The 15,444-nt window shown below is 31.9% G+C and overlaps 1 protein-coding gene across 1 annotated transcript; it reads right to left on the bottom strand.

Moving 5' to 3' along the window:
- LOC115990650 (probable LRR receptor-like serine/threonine-protein kinase At1g53440) lies at positions 1–10,229 on the bottom strand. Its single transcript, XM_031114461.1, has 6 exons — positions 10,034–10,229; positions 9,684–9,900; positions 8,348–8,585; positions 1,782–1,932; positions 878–956; positions 1–299 (listed from the first exon to the last, which is right to left on the bottom strand). The coding sequence occupies exons 1-6, from the start codon at positions 10,163–10,165 to the stop codon at positions 1–3; spliced, it is 1,116 nt and encodes a 371-aa protein (XP_030970321.1). The 5' UTR covers positions 10,166–10,229.
- Positions 10,230–15,444: the final 5,215 nt, after the last annotated feature.

Here is a 15,444-nt window from a genome sequence, read left to right as displayed (position 1 = left end):
TTACCGAGAGTCAAGATTAGTGGAATAGAGATCATGGGCAGATGTAGAAGAAGAGCCAATCCATGTTGGATTTGCTGACTGAACGAGGCTCTGACCTTCAACAGAGTTTAGTTGTGGGCTCTGACCAAATTGGTCTCTTAAGGCTTCAAACCTCCATTCATCGCCATAAATACCTGGATCCCTGGCCATTTCATCAACAACTGTCTTGCCTTCAAGCATACTCACTACGACAGTCATGGTGGGCCTAAGGGCTGGTGATGGATTAGTGCATAATAAAGCTACTTTTATCATTCTAAGGGGCTGTTTGGATTCATTTTTTTGATCACTCAATTTCCATCACTTAATTTCTATAACTCATCACTCATTACTCAATTTTTCACACCCATTTGGCATCATCACCCAATTTCCATCACTCAATATTTTTCACACTATTTGTGGGCCCATACCTGTCAGCTGGTGCAGAATTTTTTTTTTTTTTTTTTTTTTTTTTTTCAGTACCCAAACTCACCGAAGCTAAAAAAAATAAAAATAAAAATAAAAATAAAAAAAAAAACCCAGAAATGAAGACCGAACCAGTGAAAAAAAAAAAGTCAAAAGTTGCGGCTGGTACTGTTTGTGGGTCCCCTATGTGTGTTTAATTACAATATTGTCATTGAGTTATGAGTTATGGAAATTGAAAACAGCCAAAATGTGTTTTCAGTTTCCATAACTCATAACTCAAAAATCAGAGAATTGAGTGATGGAAACAGAGTTATGGAAACGAAGTTATCGTTTGCCAAACAACCTTTTTGTTATGGGTCCCACCATTTTTGAGTTATGAGTTATGGAAACTGAGAATTGAGTTATGGAAATTGCCAATCCAAACAGCCCCTAAGTATCTCTTCCTTACTGAACTCAGACCCCAATTTTGGATCTGCCAACTCCATCAAATCCCCTTTCTTTTGTAAAACGGTTGCCTGTAGTGACAAATGAATAGAGTTAGGAAGTGATGAAAGGATTTAATTTGTTCTCCAAGTAAGAAAACAATAGAATACCCATTTAAATGATGAGAAAAAAAAGTGTACCTACATACTGGTTATAGGCCATGGCTAAAAAACTCCTGTATCTTTTTATTGAATATAAATTTTGATAAATCCATTATCAGATTACATTTTTTTTTATTATATCATTTATGCTTGTAAAATTTCAAGAAGATAAAAAATCAATAGCTTTAATCAATTAAACATTTAAATTTCAAGTTTTTGCAGTCTTAATTTATGCATAAAAAATAAATTTATGGATAGAATAGTAAATAACATCCGATTTAAACAAAATGTAGCATGCATGTTAAAAATATAAAGAACATGCAATCCAACATTAGATTTTCAAAATATGTAGTGGGAGTTTGTAGCCATTACTTACAAACTAGCTTGCAAACTTTGTCCAAAAAAAATAACAATTAGTAATTTAATTAAAAGAATTTCTTTTTATTTAAAATATAATGCAATTAATAACAACATTATTTCTGTAACTTAATCCCCCTTTCATTTATTTGCCAAATAAAATTTTGAAAATATTTAAAGCGAAGTGTAGATTTGGGAGATTTAAACCCATGTGTCATGGAAAAAACATGGACTAAAAGACATTAAAATTAGAATATAATAGCACATCGCTTGGATTCCAGTGAAAAATAAAGCAGGTTGACCTAATCAAATGTATTGTTCCAAAATATGCAACTTGTGTTCATATGTACCGTGGTTTTAGCAGTTAGTTTCAAAACAACATGAGAAGGATAATCTTACCCAATCCAAGAGGCATACAAATTTCTCATTTGGTCGATATTTCATGTTGTTCTTCCCAGCAACAATTTTCAATGCAACAACTCCAAAACTATAAACATCCGCTTTGTAGGTTAAATAACCCCATAATGCATATTCAGGAGCCATGTAACCTCTGCAACACATACATTTACTGTGATATTTGGTTCACTAGTATGATCTTACCAACATTGGTCAATTTCTTAGCACCAAATTATCCAATCAACTGTTAAGCATGCAATCATGCAATTAATAGGGCTATCATAATCGAGTTTTGCTTCATTGAGCTAGAAGCGATAACAAAACAACAAAAGTGAGAGTAAAAAGTAATAACTAAACAACAAAACTAGCTTTTTGGAAAATAAGCTAACTTTTATATTTTTTGTCTCACATGTAGCAAATAAGCTACCCAAAATTATGAGTGGATAGCTTATTGAGTAGTATCATTGATAGAAATATGATTTTTTTTTTTTCAAAAAGGGGGTTGGGGGGGGGGGGGGGGGGGGGTGGGACAAATTATTTCATACATCTAGTCTATGATCTACGTAGGATCAGTTTTTTATGTGTAAGGAAGGTGTAATATACAAAGTGCAATATAATGAATAATTTTACAGAACATGAAGACATTGTAATGTACTAATGTAGTAATTAGTAATGTGTACACAAAATTATACCTATTAATATTAATATTAATTGACTTCGTTGGACCGATTGATCATGATTGATGTCAATTGCTGCTAATAGAAGGATTTTATTTTACTTCCATATTTTATATAATCTCGTTATAATTTTATTTTATTTTAATATTGGATGGTATTTTTTTTTTTAAAAAAACTTTCAACTTATGATGTCTGCTCTTGATGATAGCTATTTATTATCAGACCAAGACACTAATCGGTTTTTAATGTAAGCAGGGATTAATAAACTCCAAAATCTCTTATTCAACCATAAAAAACTTTACCAGTTGAGCTAATTAGAACTCACTTGAATAGGATTAGGTAGCCTTTTAAAAAGCCTTTGACTCATTATTATAGACCATCATAGAATAATGACATTTGGATTGGAAGTTTTCTTTTAAATGCTTGGTGTTAGTTCCAAGCAAGCATTCCTAGGTTCTCATTATTCTCACATATTTGGTGTTTGATAGGCCAAAAACGAATTGACCCCTTGTGATGAATTAATTGATTAATTAGCCAAATTAATCAAATTAACATGCAAGCGTGTGGTAACACAAACAAATCACCAATTAAACTAAGTATGCAGCGGAAAATAAATTGACATGGTGATTTGTTTATGAATTGAGAAAACCTACATGACAAAAACCCCACTGAGTGATTTTCAAGTCACCACTCCCAAAATTCTACTATTATTCTCACATATTTGATGTTTGATAGGCCAAAAACGAATTGACCCCTTGTGATGAATTAATTGATTAATTAGCCAAATTTATTAATTAATCAAATTAACATGCAAGCGTGTGATAGCACAAACAAATCACCAATTAAACTAAGTATACAGCGGAAAATAAATTGACACGGTGATTTGTTTACGAATGGAGAAAACCTACATGGCAAAAACCCCACCGAGTGATTTTCAAGTCACCACTCCCAAAATTCCACTATTATCATAACAAGCGGTTACAAGTAAAGGAATCCCAGTACCTTATACCAACCTATAGTTGAACCCTTACCCCAATATCCAATTGGATTTGTTCTGTAGTGACAATTTCCCCTTTCGATGCATGGCTCCCAGTACATAACTAACCAATTGCGCAGATCCCAATACGCGACTTCAATCACCAACTAGAAAAGGTTATTGGCTGCAAAGTTCTTCAGTTCATCCCAACAATGAAGATCAAGAAGATGCTTGGTCACAAAACCCAATGGTGTACAAACACAACAACTTCTTCACAAGAATGATGAACTAAGGCAAAACTCTGTCTCTGGTCACAAATTGCTTGAACAAATTTTGCTTAACACTTGTGCAACTTGTTCCCTCTTTGACGGCCCTTAAAATAATCATTTTATATATCTAGGGTTATGAGAAAAGAAAGCTCAAACACATAATCACGGATTAGAGTCAAAACAGAACTGAAATTCTGTTTTTCATAAACCTCGACAGGTACCATATCTGTCAAGCTGCTGTCGAGCCACGGGGTTGAACAGCTCTTCAAGCTCGATAGATGGCTAGCTGTCGAGCTTTAATGACAGGCACTTTTCAGCTTGAATCTTGGACAGACTTGCATGGCTTCAACACTTGATCTTGAAACAAAATTTCTTGAAATATTAAACACATCCTAAATCTACCAAAATACAAGTAAAGTGCATTTTGTCAAAAGATTAACCAATTACATAAAATAGTGACATATATTCCTAACAAGTGAATCACATATGTCCTAACAGTGTTGATTCCTAGAATAATTAATATTTTTCTGCTTTCACTACTTGGAGTTTGATTCCAAATAAACCCCAAGCTTAAGCTATGACCATTTTGTATTGTTACAAGTCCCATTTTTAGGGTTCACTATCCTGTGGCAGCTAGTACATTCAACATTTAATTTTGTTAGAGACACAAATTCAACAAATTTTCTCACAACTTGTTGAGATGGTAAATTGTGAGATATCTCACATGGGAATGCATACCACTAATATCATTTTTATTTTCCACCATTGACAAGTCCAACCACTTTAGCAAATAGTAGACTTAGTCTTTAACATTTATTGCAACTCTGGACATTGATTAAGCAAAAATATTTAGACTAAATTACAAATTACACTTTTTTACACCTTTTAAGCTTTAGAATCATTTTGATTTTGTCCTCTAATTCTTATATTTAAAATTTTGAATTTTTCTTCTCTGATTTATGAAGCATTATGAATCTTACCCTTCCGTTCATACTTGATGATTTGGTCACTAAATGCCACCTAAACTCAAATGAGCAAAACTACATTATTTTATGGGCATTTTAAGTCACATTACAATTCTTTAAAAAAAAAAAAAAAATCCCTATAATTCATTTAATTATTTTATCCGTTCTTCCTGTTTTCATTTACTCGTTTCTCTCATTCTCTATCTTTCTCTCTACTGTTTGATCTTTTTGTCCTACGCCACTACAACCCACCCCTCAATTCAGGCTACCAAGTACCAATTCACCTTGAGGAGAACAAAGAGGAGCAACTTGACTGAAGTGTCAGGCTATAGCTATCGTCCACCATCATCTTCTTCGTCTAAGTCCAACTGTCCAAGAGGATATGATGACAAAGTACCAGGCAGGGGCATAGCCAGGATTTTTTACATGGGGGGGGCCGATTTTCGACAACGATGGCTATCATCGTTGTATGGATAGTTTATATATTTAGGTTGATATGGACCTTCTTTGAGATAAACTCGTCGGATTTCATCTTATTTGTTGATAGGAAATTCACATATTTGTTTACGTGATCCTGGATCACGATCTATTTCTTCAGATTGAATTCTTGAACATTTGGAGGGGTGTTCATCAGGCATTGAATTATCAACATTTATTTCTACAGCCACATTTGTTTCTACAGCCATAGGTGTCCTAAATTTTGAATTGCTAACATATTTTTTCTTTAAGAATGCATCAATTGTTTTTCGTTTGCTCATAATTCTTTTAGCTTTAAAAATATGACTCAAAAATTAACCTGAAAAGAACTTAAAAAATAAAATCTTAATTAGAAATTTTTACTTAATTAATTATATGGATGTTATTCATACTCAAGAAAAAAATAAAATTTCCACTATAATTTAAACAGTCAACCCATCATCATTCCTATTATTCAAATTTTCCTATATTTTAATTTTTTTTTAATTAAGAATAACCACTCAAACAAAAGCAAAAATTAAACACACAAGTACGCAACATAAACCAAACAATTTAACAACACTCACTGCCACATGATATCTAACTAATCAAAAATAGTTAATAAATCAAAAAAAAAAAAAAAAAAAACCTTAGAAACTTTCAAGACTCATCACAAACAACCTCCCCATGCCCATGCCTTCAACTATATATTTCTCTAAAAATCTATGAAAAATTAAAGAGCATGTGAATATTTAACTGTAGATAGTTGAGGAAAAAAAAAAAAAACACTAAAAAAAGATGAAGCAAAAACTGAAAACTCACCCTCTGGCTACGCCCCTTCTCTAAATGATTTATTTTAAGAACACAAGAAGAAAGAAAATAATGTTCAGTTTTTTTTTTTGGGGGATCGTGAGGACAGAGTTTGAGAGGAGGGCTGAGCTAAGTAGTAAAAAGAGTCTAAAGAGATGGTCTAGTGCTTTAATAAGAGAAGAAAACTCACCAAGCAGTCACCAAGTTCCAAATCCTGAAATTTGACAATAAAATATGCTAAGTGATTTGTTTTAGAAAGCAAGAAGAAAGAAAAAATTGGTTAGGATTTTTTTTTTTTTTTTTTTTTTTTGGGGACTGGAGGACTGATGTTGAGTTTTGGGGGCTGGTAGGCAGTACCAGTGGGAAGTGAAAGTGTATCACAGAAGACCAAAAAAAAAAAAAAAAAAAAAAAAGGTAAAGAGAATTGGGATTCCGTGGGTAGGTTTTTGAGACGGAGAAAGTGAAATTTTGTTGTTTTTGTGTATGGATTTTGAGAATTTAAACATAAGTGGGCCAGCTTTTTGTTTTATTTGGAGTATAAGAGGCCTAAAACTAAAATTGGGAGAATAGAGGCCTAAAACTAAAGCTGTGAGAACAAAGGCCTAAAACTAAAGGCTTTTAGCTGGGAGAATAGAGACCTTAAACTAAAGCTGTGAGAATAGTGGAGATAAGGGGGGGCCGGTTGTCCAACATTGGGGGGGCCAATCAATTTTCTTACATACTCTAATGGATTTTTTTTTCTTTTTTGCAGGGGCCACGGCCCCCCAAGGGACAACGTGGCTCCGCCCCTGGTACCAGGCATGCATTCTGGATTGTGGGGGAGGAAGGAGGAGAAACCAATGGAGTAATCAAGGAAGTCATCGTTGATGGAGATGATGGTGATCTTGGTGCATACGTATAAGGGGACAAAGTGGAAGTAGAGCTAACGAAATGCAATGGAGAGATTGGCGGCAATGGGTGGGACCAGAGGGTGGTGTTGGTGTAGGTTAAGAAAAAAAAAAAAAAAGAGCGTAAGACATTCAAGAAACCAAAATTGTTTCCTGAAAAAAAGAGAAACGAATAACTCCTAATTAAAAAAACCAAAACTGATGAAAAAAATAAATGGCAACTAAAAAAGAGAAAACAAAACTGATAAGAAAAATTAAAAGAACCAAATGGCACCAAAAAAATAAAAAAGAAACACTGTCAACGAGCGTGTGGGCATTTTAGTCCAATATTCTGCAACTTATTGTCAATTTGATTTTCTCCCCGATTTTGGGGAAATTGAGTTCTGGGTAAAAATTGAGCTCTAGTGAGCTCAGAGAAAATACAGTTGGACCTCACAATTTTTCTCTTCCTCCTCCCCTCCTCTCCCAACCAAACACCCTTTCCATCAATTTTCTCTCTTATTTTTCACTCCCCTTTCTCCATCCTCTCCAAAATCATTCATTCCAAACATACTCTAGGTGTACTGGTCACTTGAGCGAGACACTAAAGCCCACTCAAGTGAGGTCAATCTCACTCAAGTAAGACATTAACAGAAATTATTTTTTGCATAATTTTGCAGGAAATATCATCGAAAATGAACATTTTAAGTTTCTAATAGCTAGTAACAGCCAAGACTACATTTTAGAAGGCTTTAAAAGACTTGTATGCCTTTTGAAGTGCAACTCTTCGTTGTGTATAAAATTATAAATAGTGTTCCATATTCATGAAATTAGATAATGATGATAGATTCTGATAGTATGATATACTGTTGAAGAGAAATTTTCATGTTTCTCCAAAATTTCTACTTGTAGAATCCAAATTTAGTTTTATCTCAGGTGATTATCCTAGAGCACTATAGCAGACTCAATTGAGTGAGCGCAATATTATCTTAAAGAAAGCAAATTCATTTGTGCCTCTAAGCCAACTTTATTTTATGTTTTCCATTGTTTACCCCCAAAATTCTCAACATTCAATGCCTCTATACATGGAATTTGAGGTTTGAGTAAATAAATTTTTCCCATGATTTATTGAATCCTGAGATTTATTCTCCTTGAAAATGGAGCTGTATTTTTTTAGCAAGAAATTTTGTCTAGATAGAAAATCGATAATTTTGAAAAGTAGAGGGTATAGCTTTTGAAATTAGCATAAAAAGCATGGGCCGTATTACATATAGATGCCTAAGTGTGCCTAACACATAAAATCCAGTCAAGTACTTTCGTCAATAAATATTCTTGTGATAGTATTTTATATACTTGTTATAGTGCAGAGGTTTCGTAGCTGCCATATTCTGGTCTACTTTCGGCCATTCAGGGCAGCAACTCAATACTACAGACTTATGTGATCAGCATCTATTCACATTACCTGATAATCAAGATCTGCAGAGGTAACAAAACAAAAATAGACTCGGAAAGGAAGTATAGAGGGGGCAAAAGAAAGGAAGGCAGCTCACATTGTTCCAGCAATTCTTGTGCTAATGTGTGTGTTCTCTTCTTCGTCTAGCTTGGCCAAACCAAAGTCGGAGATCTTAGGGTTTAGGTCTTGGTCAAGCAACACATTAGTGGTTTTGATGTCTCTATGAACAATTTTCAGTGTTGATTCCTCGTGCAAGAAAACCAGACCTCTTGCTATGCCAACACATATTTTCTGCCTTGCAGACCAGTCCAACTTTAATCGACCATTTGCAGAACCTGAAATTGATGTTTAGAACCCGTTTAATGAAATTCAACATCAGTGTTTGACTGTTTGTTCTCGTTCTTCTATTATTAATATAAACTAGTAAGTTAGCCGTGCGATGCACAGATAATGTCATAATATTTTATGTAAAATGGTTTTGAAGAATGTTATATATGTATTATATCATATATAATTGTTATAGAATTTTATTAGAAATGAGTTCATTATAAAAAGTAACAATTACAAATTGCACACACATATCCAATATAATAATCCAATTGAAGTAATGAGAAATAAAAATAAAAAAATAATAAAAACTTTGGAGGAATATTATAGAATAAAAGTTGATATAGAATATGTCTTTTTCTTTCTCCTTAATTTTAAAATAAAATAAATATCCCAAACACCCACAGTCAATCACATTATTTACAAAATCCATAAATCTACAACGTCTGACCTTAATATCAAAATTGTAATTATCATTGTTATTCAATATAAAATGCAAGCCCCTCTTCCTTGGTTGTAGTCAACTCATATAGGTTTGGATTAAATGAGACAACCATGTTAGAGATAGGTAGGTGTTGTCGAAAGATTGAAAGTAAATGACATTATTTTTGGTTTATGTGTATTCGATATGGGATGGCATGAAGGGCTATGGGTAGGTATATATAAAGGGATAGAAATGTAAGAGGTGAAAATAATGAATTAAAATGCAAAGAGTTTTGTGTGAATGTGTGAGGAATGAAAAATCTTGAAACATTGAACCAAATGATACAAAGAATATTTATTTGTTAATTAGAAAAGTATTAAAACATTGAACCAAATGATACAAAGAATATATATTTGTTAATTAGAAAAGTCATGAAACATTGAATCAAATGAAACAAAATGTTGATATTTAATTTGTTCTTATTTCTAATGTGGCACTTAAGAATATTTCAATTCTCTTTGCGTAGAATGTGTTATTTGGCAGAACCTCATGTTTTCCTGCATTAGCTCTCTCTCTCTCTCTCTCTCTCTCTCTCTCTCTCTCTCTCTCTCTCTCTCTCTCTCTCTATATATATATATATATATATATTGATGCATGGTAAGGTATAAAAATACTAGCTTACCATTATTAAACAAAGCATGTGCAAGGCTATTGTTTTCCATGTACTCATATACCAACAATAATTGTTTTCCTTCAGTACAATATCCATACAATCTAACAAGATTTGGATGTTGTAAAACAGATATCATGCCTATTTTGTTCACAAATTCACGGCTTCCTTGCTTTGATTTTGATGAAAGTTGCTTAACCGCAGTTACAATACCATCAGATAGTATGCCCTGCATCAAGAATATAAAATAATACGTTTTTAGGTATGTATTTCATCACGAATCTCTCCAAATGTCTACAAGGAGAAGAAAAAAAAAGATGCAGGAAAAATCATTCTAGAATGGTGAAAGAGTTGTCAGATACCTTGTAAACGGATCCAAAACCACCTTCCCCAATCTTGTTTGCAGCATTGAAGTTATTGGTAGCAGCTTTTATTTGTCTATATGTAAAAAAACCAGTTTGAAGATCTAATCCTTTTAACCCTGTCAAAGGCATCAGGCTAAGATGTCAGATTGCGTCTTACAATATAAAAAGACCAATTTATAACAAAATATTTTCATGCCTCTTGACCAGTTAAATGGCTCTTAAAAGGAAAAGAAAATTAAATTGCTTTAGAAGGCACTATATTGTAGTGAATCACATAGAATCTAAAAAGGGGGGGGGGGGGGGGGGAATAGAGCTATTGAAAAAGATTTGTCCTATATAGCCATTGACACATTAGAGCTGTTGAGGATGAATTTAACTATAGCATTAAAAAACCCAAACAAAGGTTCTATTTTTTACCTTGACAAGTTGACCGTTAATCTTTTGTGTTAGTCCTACATTCTTGGAATTATTTAAAACATTAAAAGACAAACAGAGAATACAGTGACATCTTTCTGAGGTGCTACTTATTCATATTCCATTTAGTTTTGGTTGGAAAATTTTCAGTGAAATTTTTTGAGGTGCTAACTTGATTTGCTCTATTGGAGACAAATTTTGGCAAAGCCTTCCCCTATAGAATCCCCAAGATTCTCAAAGAAGCTCATAGTCTGATTTTTTTTTTTTTTCAAAATTGAATGAGAAAGAGAAGAGCATAACATTTTAAACTTTTAGAGAAGGAGAGATAGAGAGATTTAGAAACTTGGTGAAATGATACTGATTTCTAAAGAAACAATATTTTGTGCATTAAATTTAAAGGGGAACTGAACAGTTAAGAGAGAAAGAGAGGTAATTTGGTTCAATGGCTTTTGCTAAAGCAATTAATAACCTGCATCTTTTCAAATTCTAAAAGGATGTTAAAATTCCAATTTTTAAGAGAAGGTGAGATGAAAAGTCAAACGCAAAAGCTACTATAATAAAAAGCCACAAGGCAAAATCTCATGCTCTCCCATATACGATCTCTGTTTTTATATATATACTAGTCGCTAACCCAAGCGATGCACAGGAAAGGTATTGAATACAATATATAATTTAATCTTGGTTTATTTTACTATAACACCAAAATTGAATTCGTAAAATAAAATCATGTAGCTAAAACATTTGCTAACAGCTATACATTTCAGACATTTATTAAATTATATTATTATTATTATTATTATATCAACTTAACAGTATTTAAATATATGATACCAATATGCTTCAAGAAAATGTCCAACACTAAAAACAACTTCGAAAACAAACTCAACTAAACAGTTTCACAAATAAATATATTACAATCTATAGTATAAGCCAAGAAATAAACTTTGAAACCAATATGAAGAAAATCCACGTCAAAGAAAACCATTTCGATCATTTAAGAATGCAACTCACTAAAGTCATGAAAAACACATGATTCATTATAAAAAAGAAGCATCTTTAGTCTTTATAGATTTTGCATAAGTACCAAGACACGATGACACATACACACAAACCATTAAAGAAAGAATCAAAGAACATACACAACATGTACATACACTATGAAAGTAAAAATAAGAAAAAAAAAAGATACATAAACACAAAAAATTAAAGAAAAAATAAAAACAAAAGATACATAAACCAGAAAAATTAAAGAAAAAAAAAAAGCCAGGAATAGAAATATAAGATAATGAAGATGGGTTACCCTCAAAAATAATAATCCATGGATATTCATTGAAATCTTATAGACAATTTCAGATAATGAAAAAAATAAATAAATAAATAAAACCCAAAAGTTAAGATGTTAAAACTTCCAAAAGGCCAAAAAAAATCAACAAAAAAACAAAAGATTCGAAGCTTCAAAAGTATTGAAATAATAAAACAATAAATATATATATATATATATTTATATATATATATATATATAATATTACGCAATAGAAAAATACAATAGAAAGAAGGGTTACTCTCAAAAAAATAATCCATGATTATAGCTTTAATTTCTACTATTGAAATTGGCCAGACAATTAAATGTATTGCAAAAAAGGAACTGAAAAATTCATATGTAAATCAAACAAATAGAAGATTTTGAGCCTATAATTTATTGAAACAAAACAAAAATTATGTGACTAAACAATGGGAAAATATAATAAAATGATGAGTTAGCCTTTAAAAATAAATCTATGTCTATAGGTGTTGAATTTTGAAATCTACCAGACAATTTTAGAAATTGCAAAAACTAAACAAAAAATGTTAAAACTTCTGAAAGGCAAAAAGAAAAAAAAAAATTTGAAGAATCAACAAAAAAAAAAATTATGTCTACACAACATAGAAATATTACAGAAATATGAGTTACCTTTTAAATATTAAAATTCAAAATATTAAAACTTTTAAAAGGTTAAAAAAATTGAAGATTTAATTAAAAGATTCAGGCCTAGCAAATAAATAAACAAAACAAACAATTGACAAACTTATAAGAAAAAGCAACAAAACTATAATTTTTATTGAACAAATCAAAAACCCTAACCTTGATGCATTGACCGAAGAAGGAGAGGAGTCGTCCAATACATAAGTGGAATATGTGAATTGTGAAGCATGAGCCACCCTCAAAAAAAATCATGAAGGAAAAGAAGTTTTAAGGAGAAAATTGTGTTGCGGCAAAAGAAGATAATAGCAGATCTGATCATAGAGTACTTTATGCACACAAGCACGTGAGAATTAACAAAGTGAGACTTTGTGTTAAGAAAAAAATTAAAATTAAAAACTTAAATTCATAGAAAGGATAAAGAGAAAAAGAAGAATTATTATAAGTTTGGCAGTTTCATTGGACCAAAAAGCAATTGGATTTTCTAGATCTTCATTGGAGATAGAGATTGGAGTGAGAGAGAAGGAAGGAGGCAATTGAAGCTTATTTCATCGTGTGTTCTTTAGGTTTTTTTAGAAACTTGGAGTCAGGTCTTAAAACTGAATAATAAGAGAGAGAGAGAGAGAGAGAGAGAGAGAGAGAGAGAGAGAGAGAGAGAGAGAGAGAGAGAGAGAGAGAGAGAGAGAGAAGTGTTTGTTTGTTAATTGGTAACAAACACCAAACCCAAGAGACAAAATATTGTGAAAATATCATTGAAACATTTCTTTTATTCCACCAAATGAAAAGATACAATGTTTTAGTGTTGGATATACAAACAGGTGTCTATTGACCGAAAAGATGCATATTGGCCGAAAGCATGTCTATTGAATGAAAATGTACCTATTGAATGAAAAAGTGCCTAATGATCGAAAAGCTGTCTATTGAATGAAAATGTATCTATTGACCGAAAAGATGCATATTGAAAAATGAAAAGTCACAACTATTCGGTGTTTTTAAATGTATATGTGGCATTAATTTATGTAGTCACGTGGTGTAATGAGGCACAGTCAACAAAAAATCAAACGTTTCAGCTATTAGTTATTATATAGATTAACTAGAATGTAACTCATGTTTACGCACAGGAATGATGTATTGTGGTGGTGCGATTGATATTATCTTGAGTTATTAAACATATAAGACATCAGTTCAACTAGGACATTTGGAGGTGCTAAAATGGTTTTTCTTTTGCAATTTTCATGATATTGGCTACGTCAAGTTTCTCATTATACTACTATCACATATATATTTTTGAAAATCACTATTGGATACTACATATATAATATCAATTCACAATCACTGTTCATGAAATTCTACTAAATAGAACACAAAATAAAAAAATTAATTGGTCCAATAGTATCTCCTAAATTGAATGGGGATAGGTTCATGAAATCATTCAGCTCAATTATAGTTTGTTACAACCAACCAATTAGTATCTACATATGTGATTCTTTCCTCATTCTCTTTATCTCTCTTTCTCCCTTCTACATTATCTTTTCATCTAATCAAGTAGTTTGATAAGTGCTCTTCAGATTTCCAAGTCCAGGAGATCTTTTAGTGTTTGCTCTAATTTCAAGAGAATGAGCACACTTATAAAAAGCCATACACTTCAAAAGTAAAAACTTATATCATTTACTTTTCTTTTTTTTTACTAGTTTCTCATTTACTCCTAGTCCTACACCTAGGTTTGTTACTACTCTTCTTTATCATATATTTTTATTTAATTGATATTACATATAAATATAATAAATTATTATTAATTTGACAAAAATGTATAATTAGTAATTTAATTATATTTATTTATGTATTCAATGTTTGTTGTCTAACTGATCTTTAAACTATTAATAATATTTTTCGATTGCTGTACAATATAGTTATATTGTATACTAAATTGTATTTAGAATACTATTTTAGATTATTGTATATAATATGAAAGTAGTATATAGAGAAAAAAAAATTAATCATTTTTTTCTTTACTCACCCCACAACAAATTCCTAACTCCAACATTATTGACCCCTCAGAAACAAATCTTGGAGCCGTCATTGTGGATGGTTGATTATTGACGGTGGTGGTGTCTGTTGGCTATGTGGGAAAGACTATCTATTTTACTAGAAAATCTGTATATTTACTGTGAAAGTTGGTATATTTTATAGGAAAGTCTTTAACTTCTATGAAAAATTTTATGTGTTCTATGGGAAAGTCTGTATATTTTGTGGTAAAGTATTTAATTTAATGGAAAATTTTATACATTTAATAAGAAATTCTGTATATTTTTATGGGAGAATCTATATATTTTGTAAGAAAGTTTGTACACTTTGTACAAAAGTTTGAACATTCTATAGGAAGGTCTATACATTTTGTTGATACCGTATTTTTTCCGCTTTCGATTTGCATGTTGGACCTCAAAAGTTCTAAAAAAAAAAAATCATCTTTTTTCATCGAGGGACCGTGGGAACTTCCAAATTATTGTGGTTTAACCCAATCAGACGTTAGACTGCTCAAAATGCTATTTCAAGTCAAAGTGACCAAAATGCCCTCGGTCAACCTAAGTTAACCGAAAGACAAAATTGGTCAAAACTCCCCCAAAATGACATTTTTCAGGTTTCTATATCAAATCCAAGATTATTGGAGCTTTTTGTTAACTTTGACCAAATTTGACCTAGGGTTGATTTTTGTGGTGATCGAAAGTTGACTTTTGATCCGATAGTCCGATTGGGGTAAAACCAATTCCATTGCAAAAAATATTGAATTCCCTTTAAAACGATGGCTCACGAGTCAAAATCAGAGTTAAGACGATTGAGATATCATGAAAACCATGCAATGCGTGTTAACTCGCCTACCGAGCCCATAACCTTTGATCCGACCATTCGATCTCCAAAATGTCAAATGATCTGGAAACTAGACATTCGTATCTCTCCAATGACACTGGAGTAAGATCAATTAGAGCTTGGTAAGACCTTCAGATGAGTGCCCAAAGTCAGAAATTGAGATGGCATG

This window comes from Quercus lobata, chromosome 5 (assembly GCF_001633185.2).
Source record: "Quercus lobata isolate SW786 chromosome 5, ValleyOak3.0 Primary Assembly, whole genome shotgun sequence".
NCBI lineage: Eukaryota > Viridiplantae > Streptophyta > Magnoliopsida > Fagales > Fagaceae > Quercus > Quercus lobata.
This window is presented reverse-complemented; position numbering and strand designations above follow the sequence as displayed.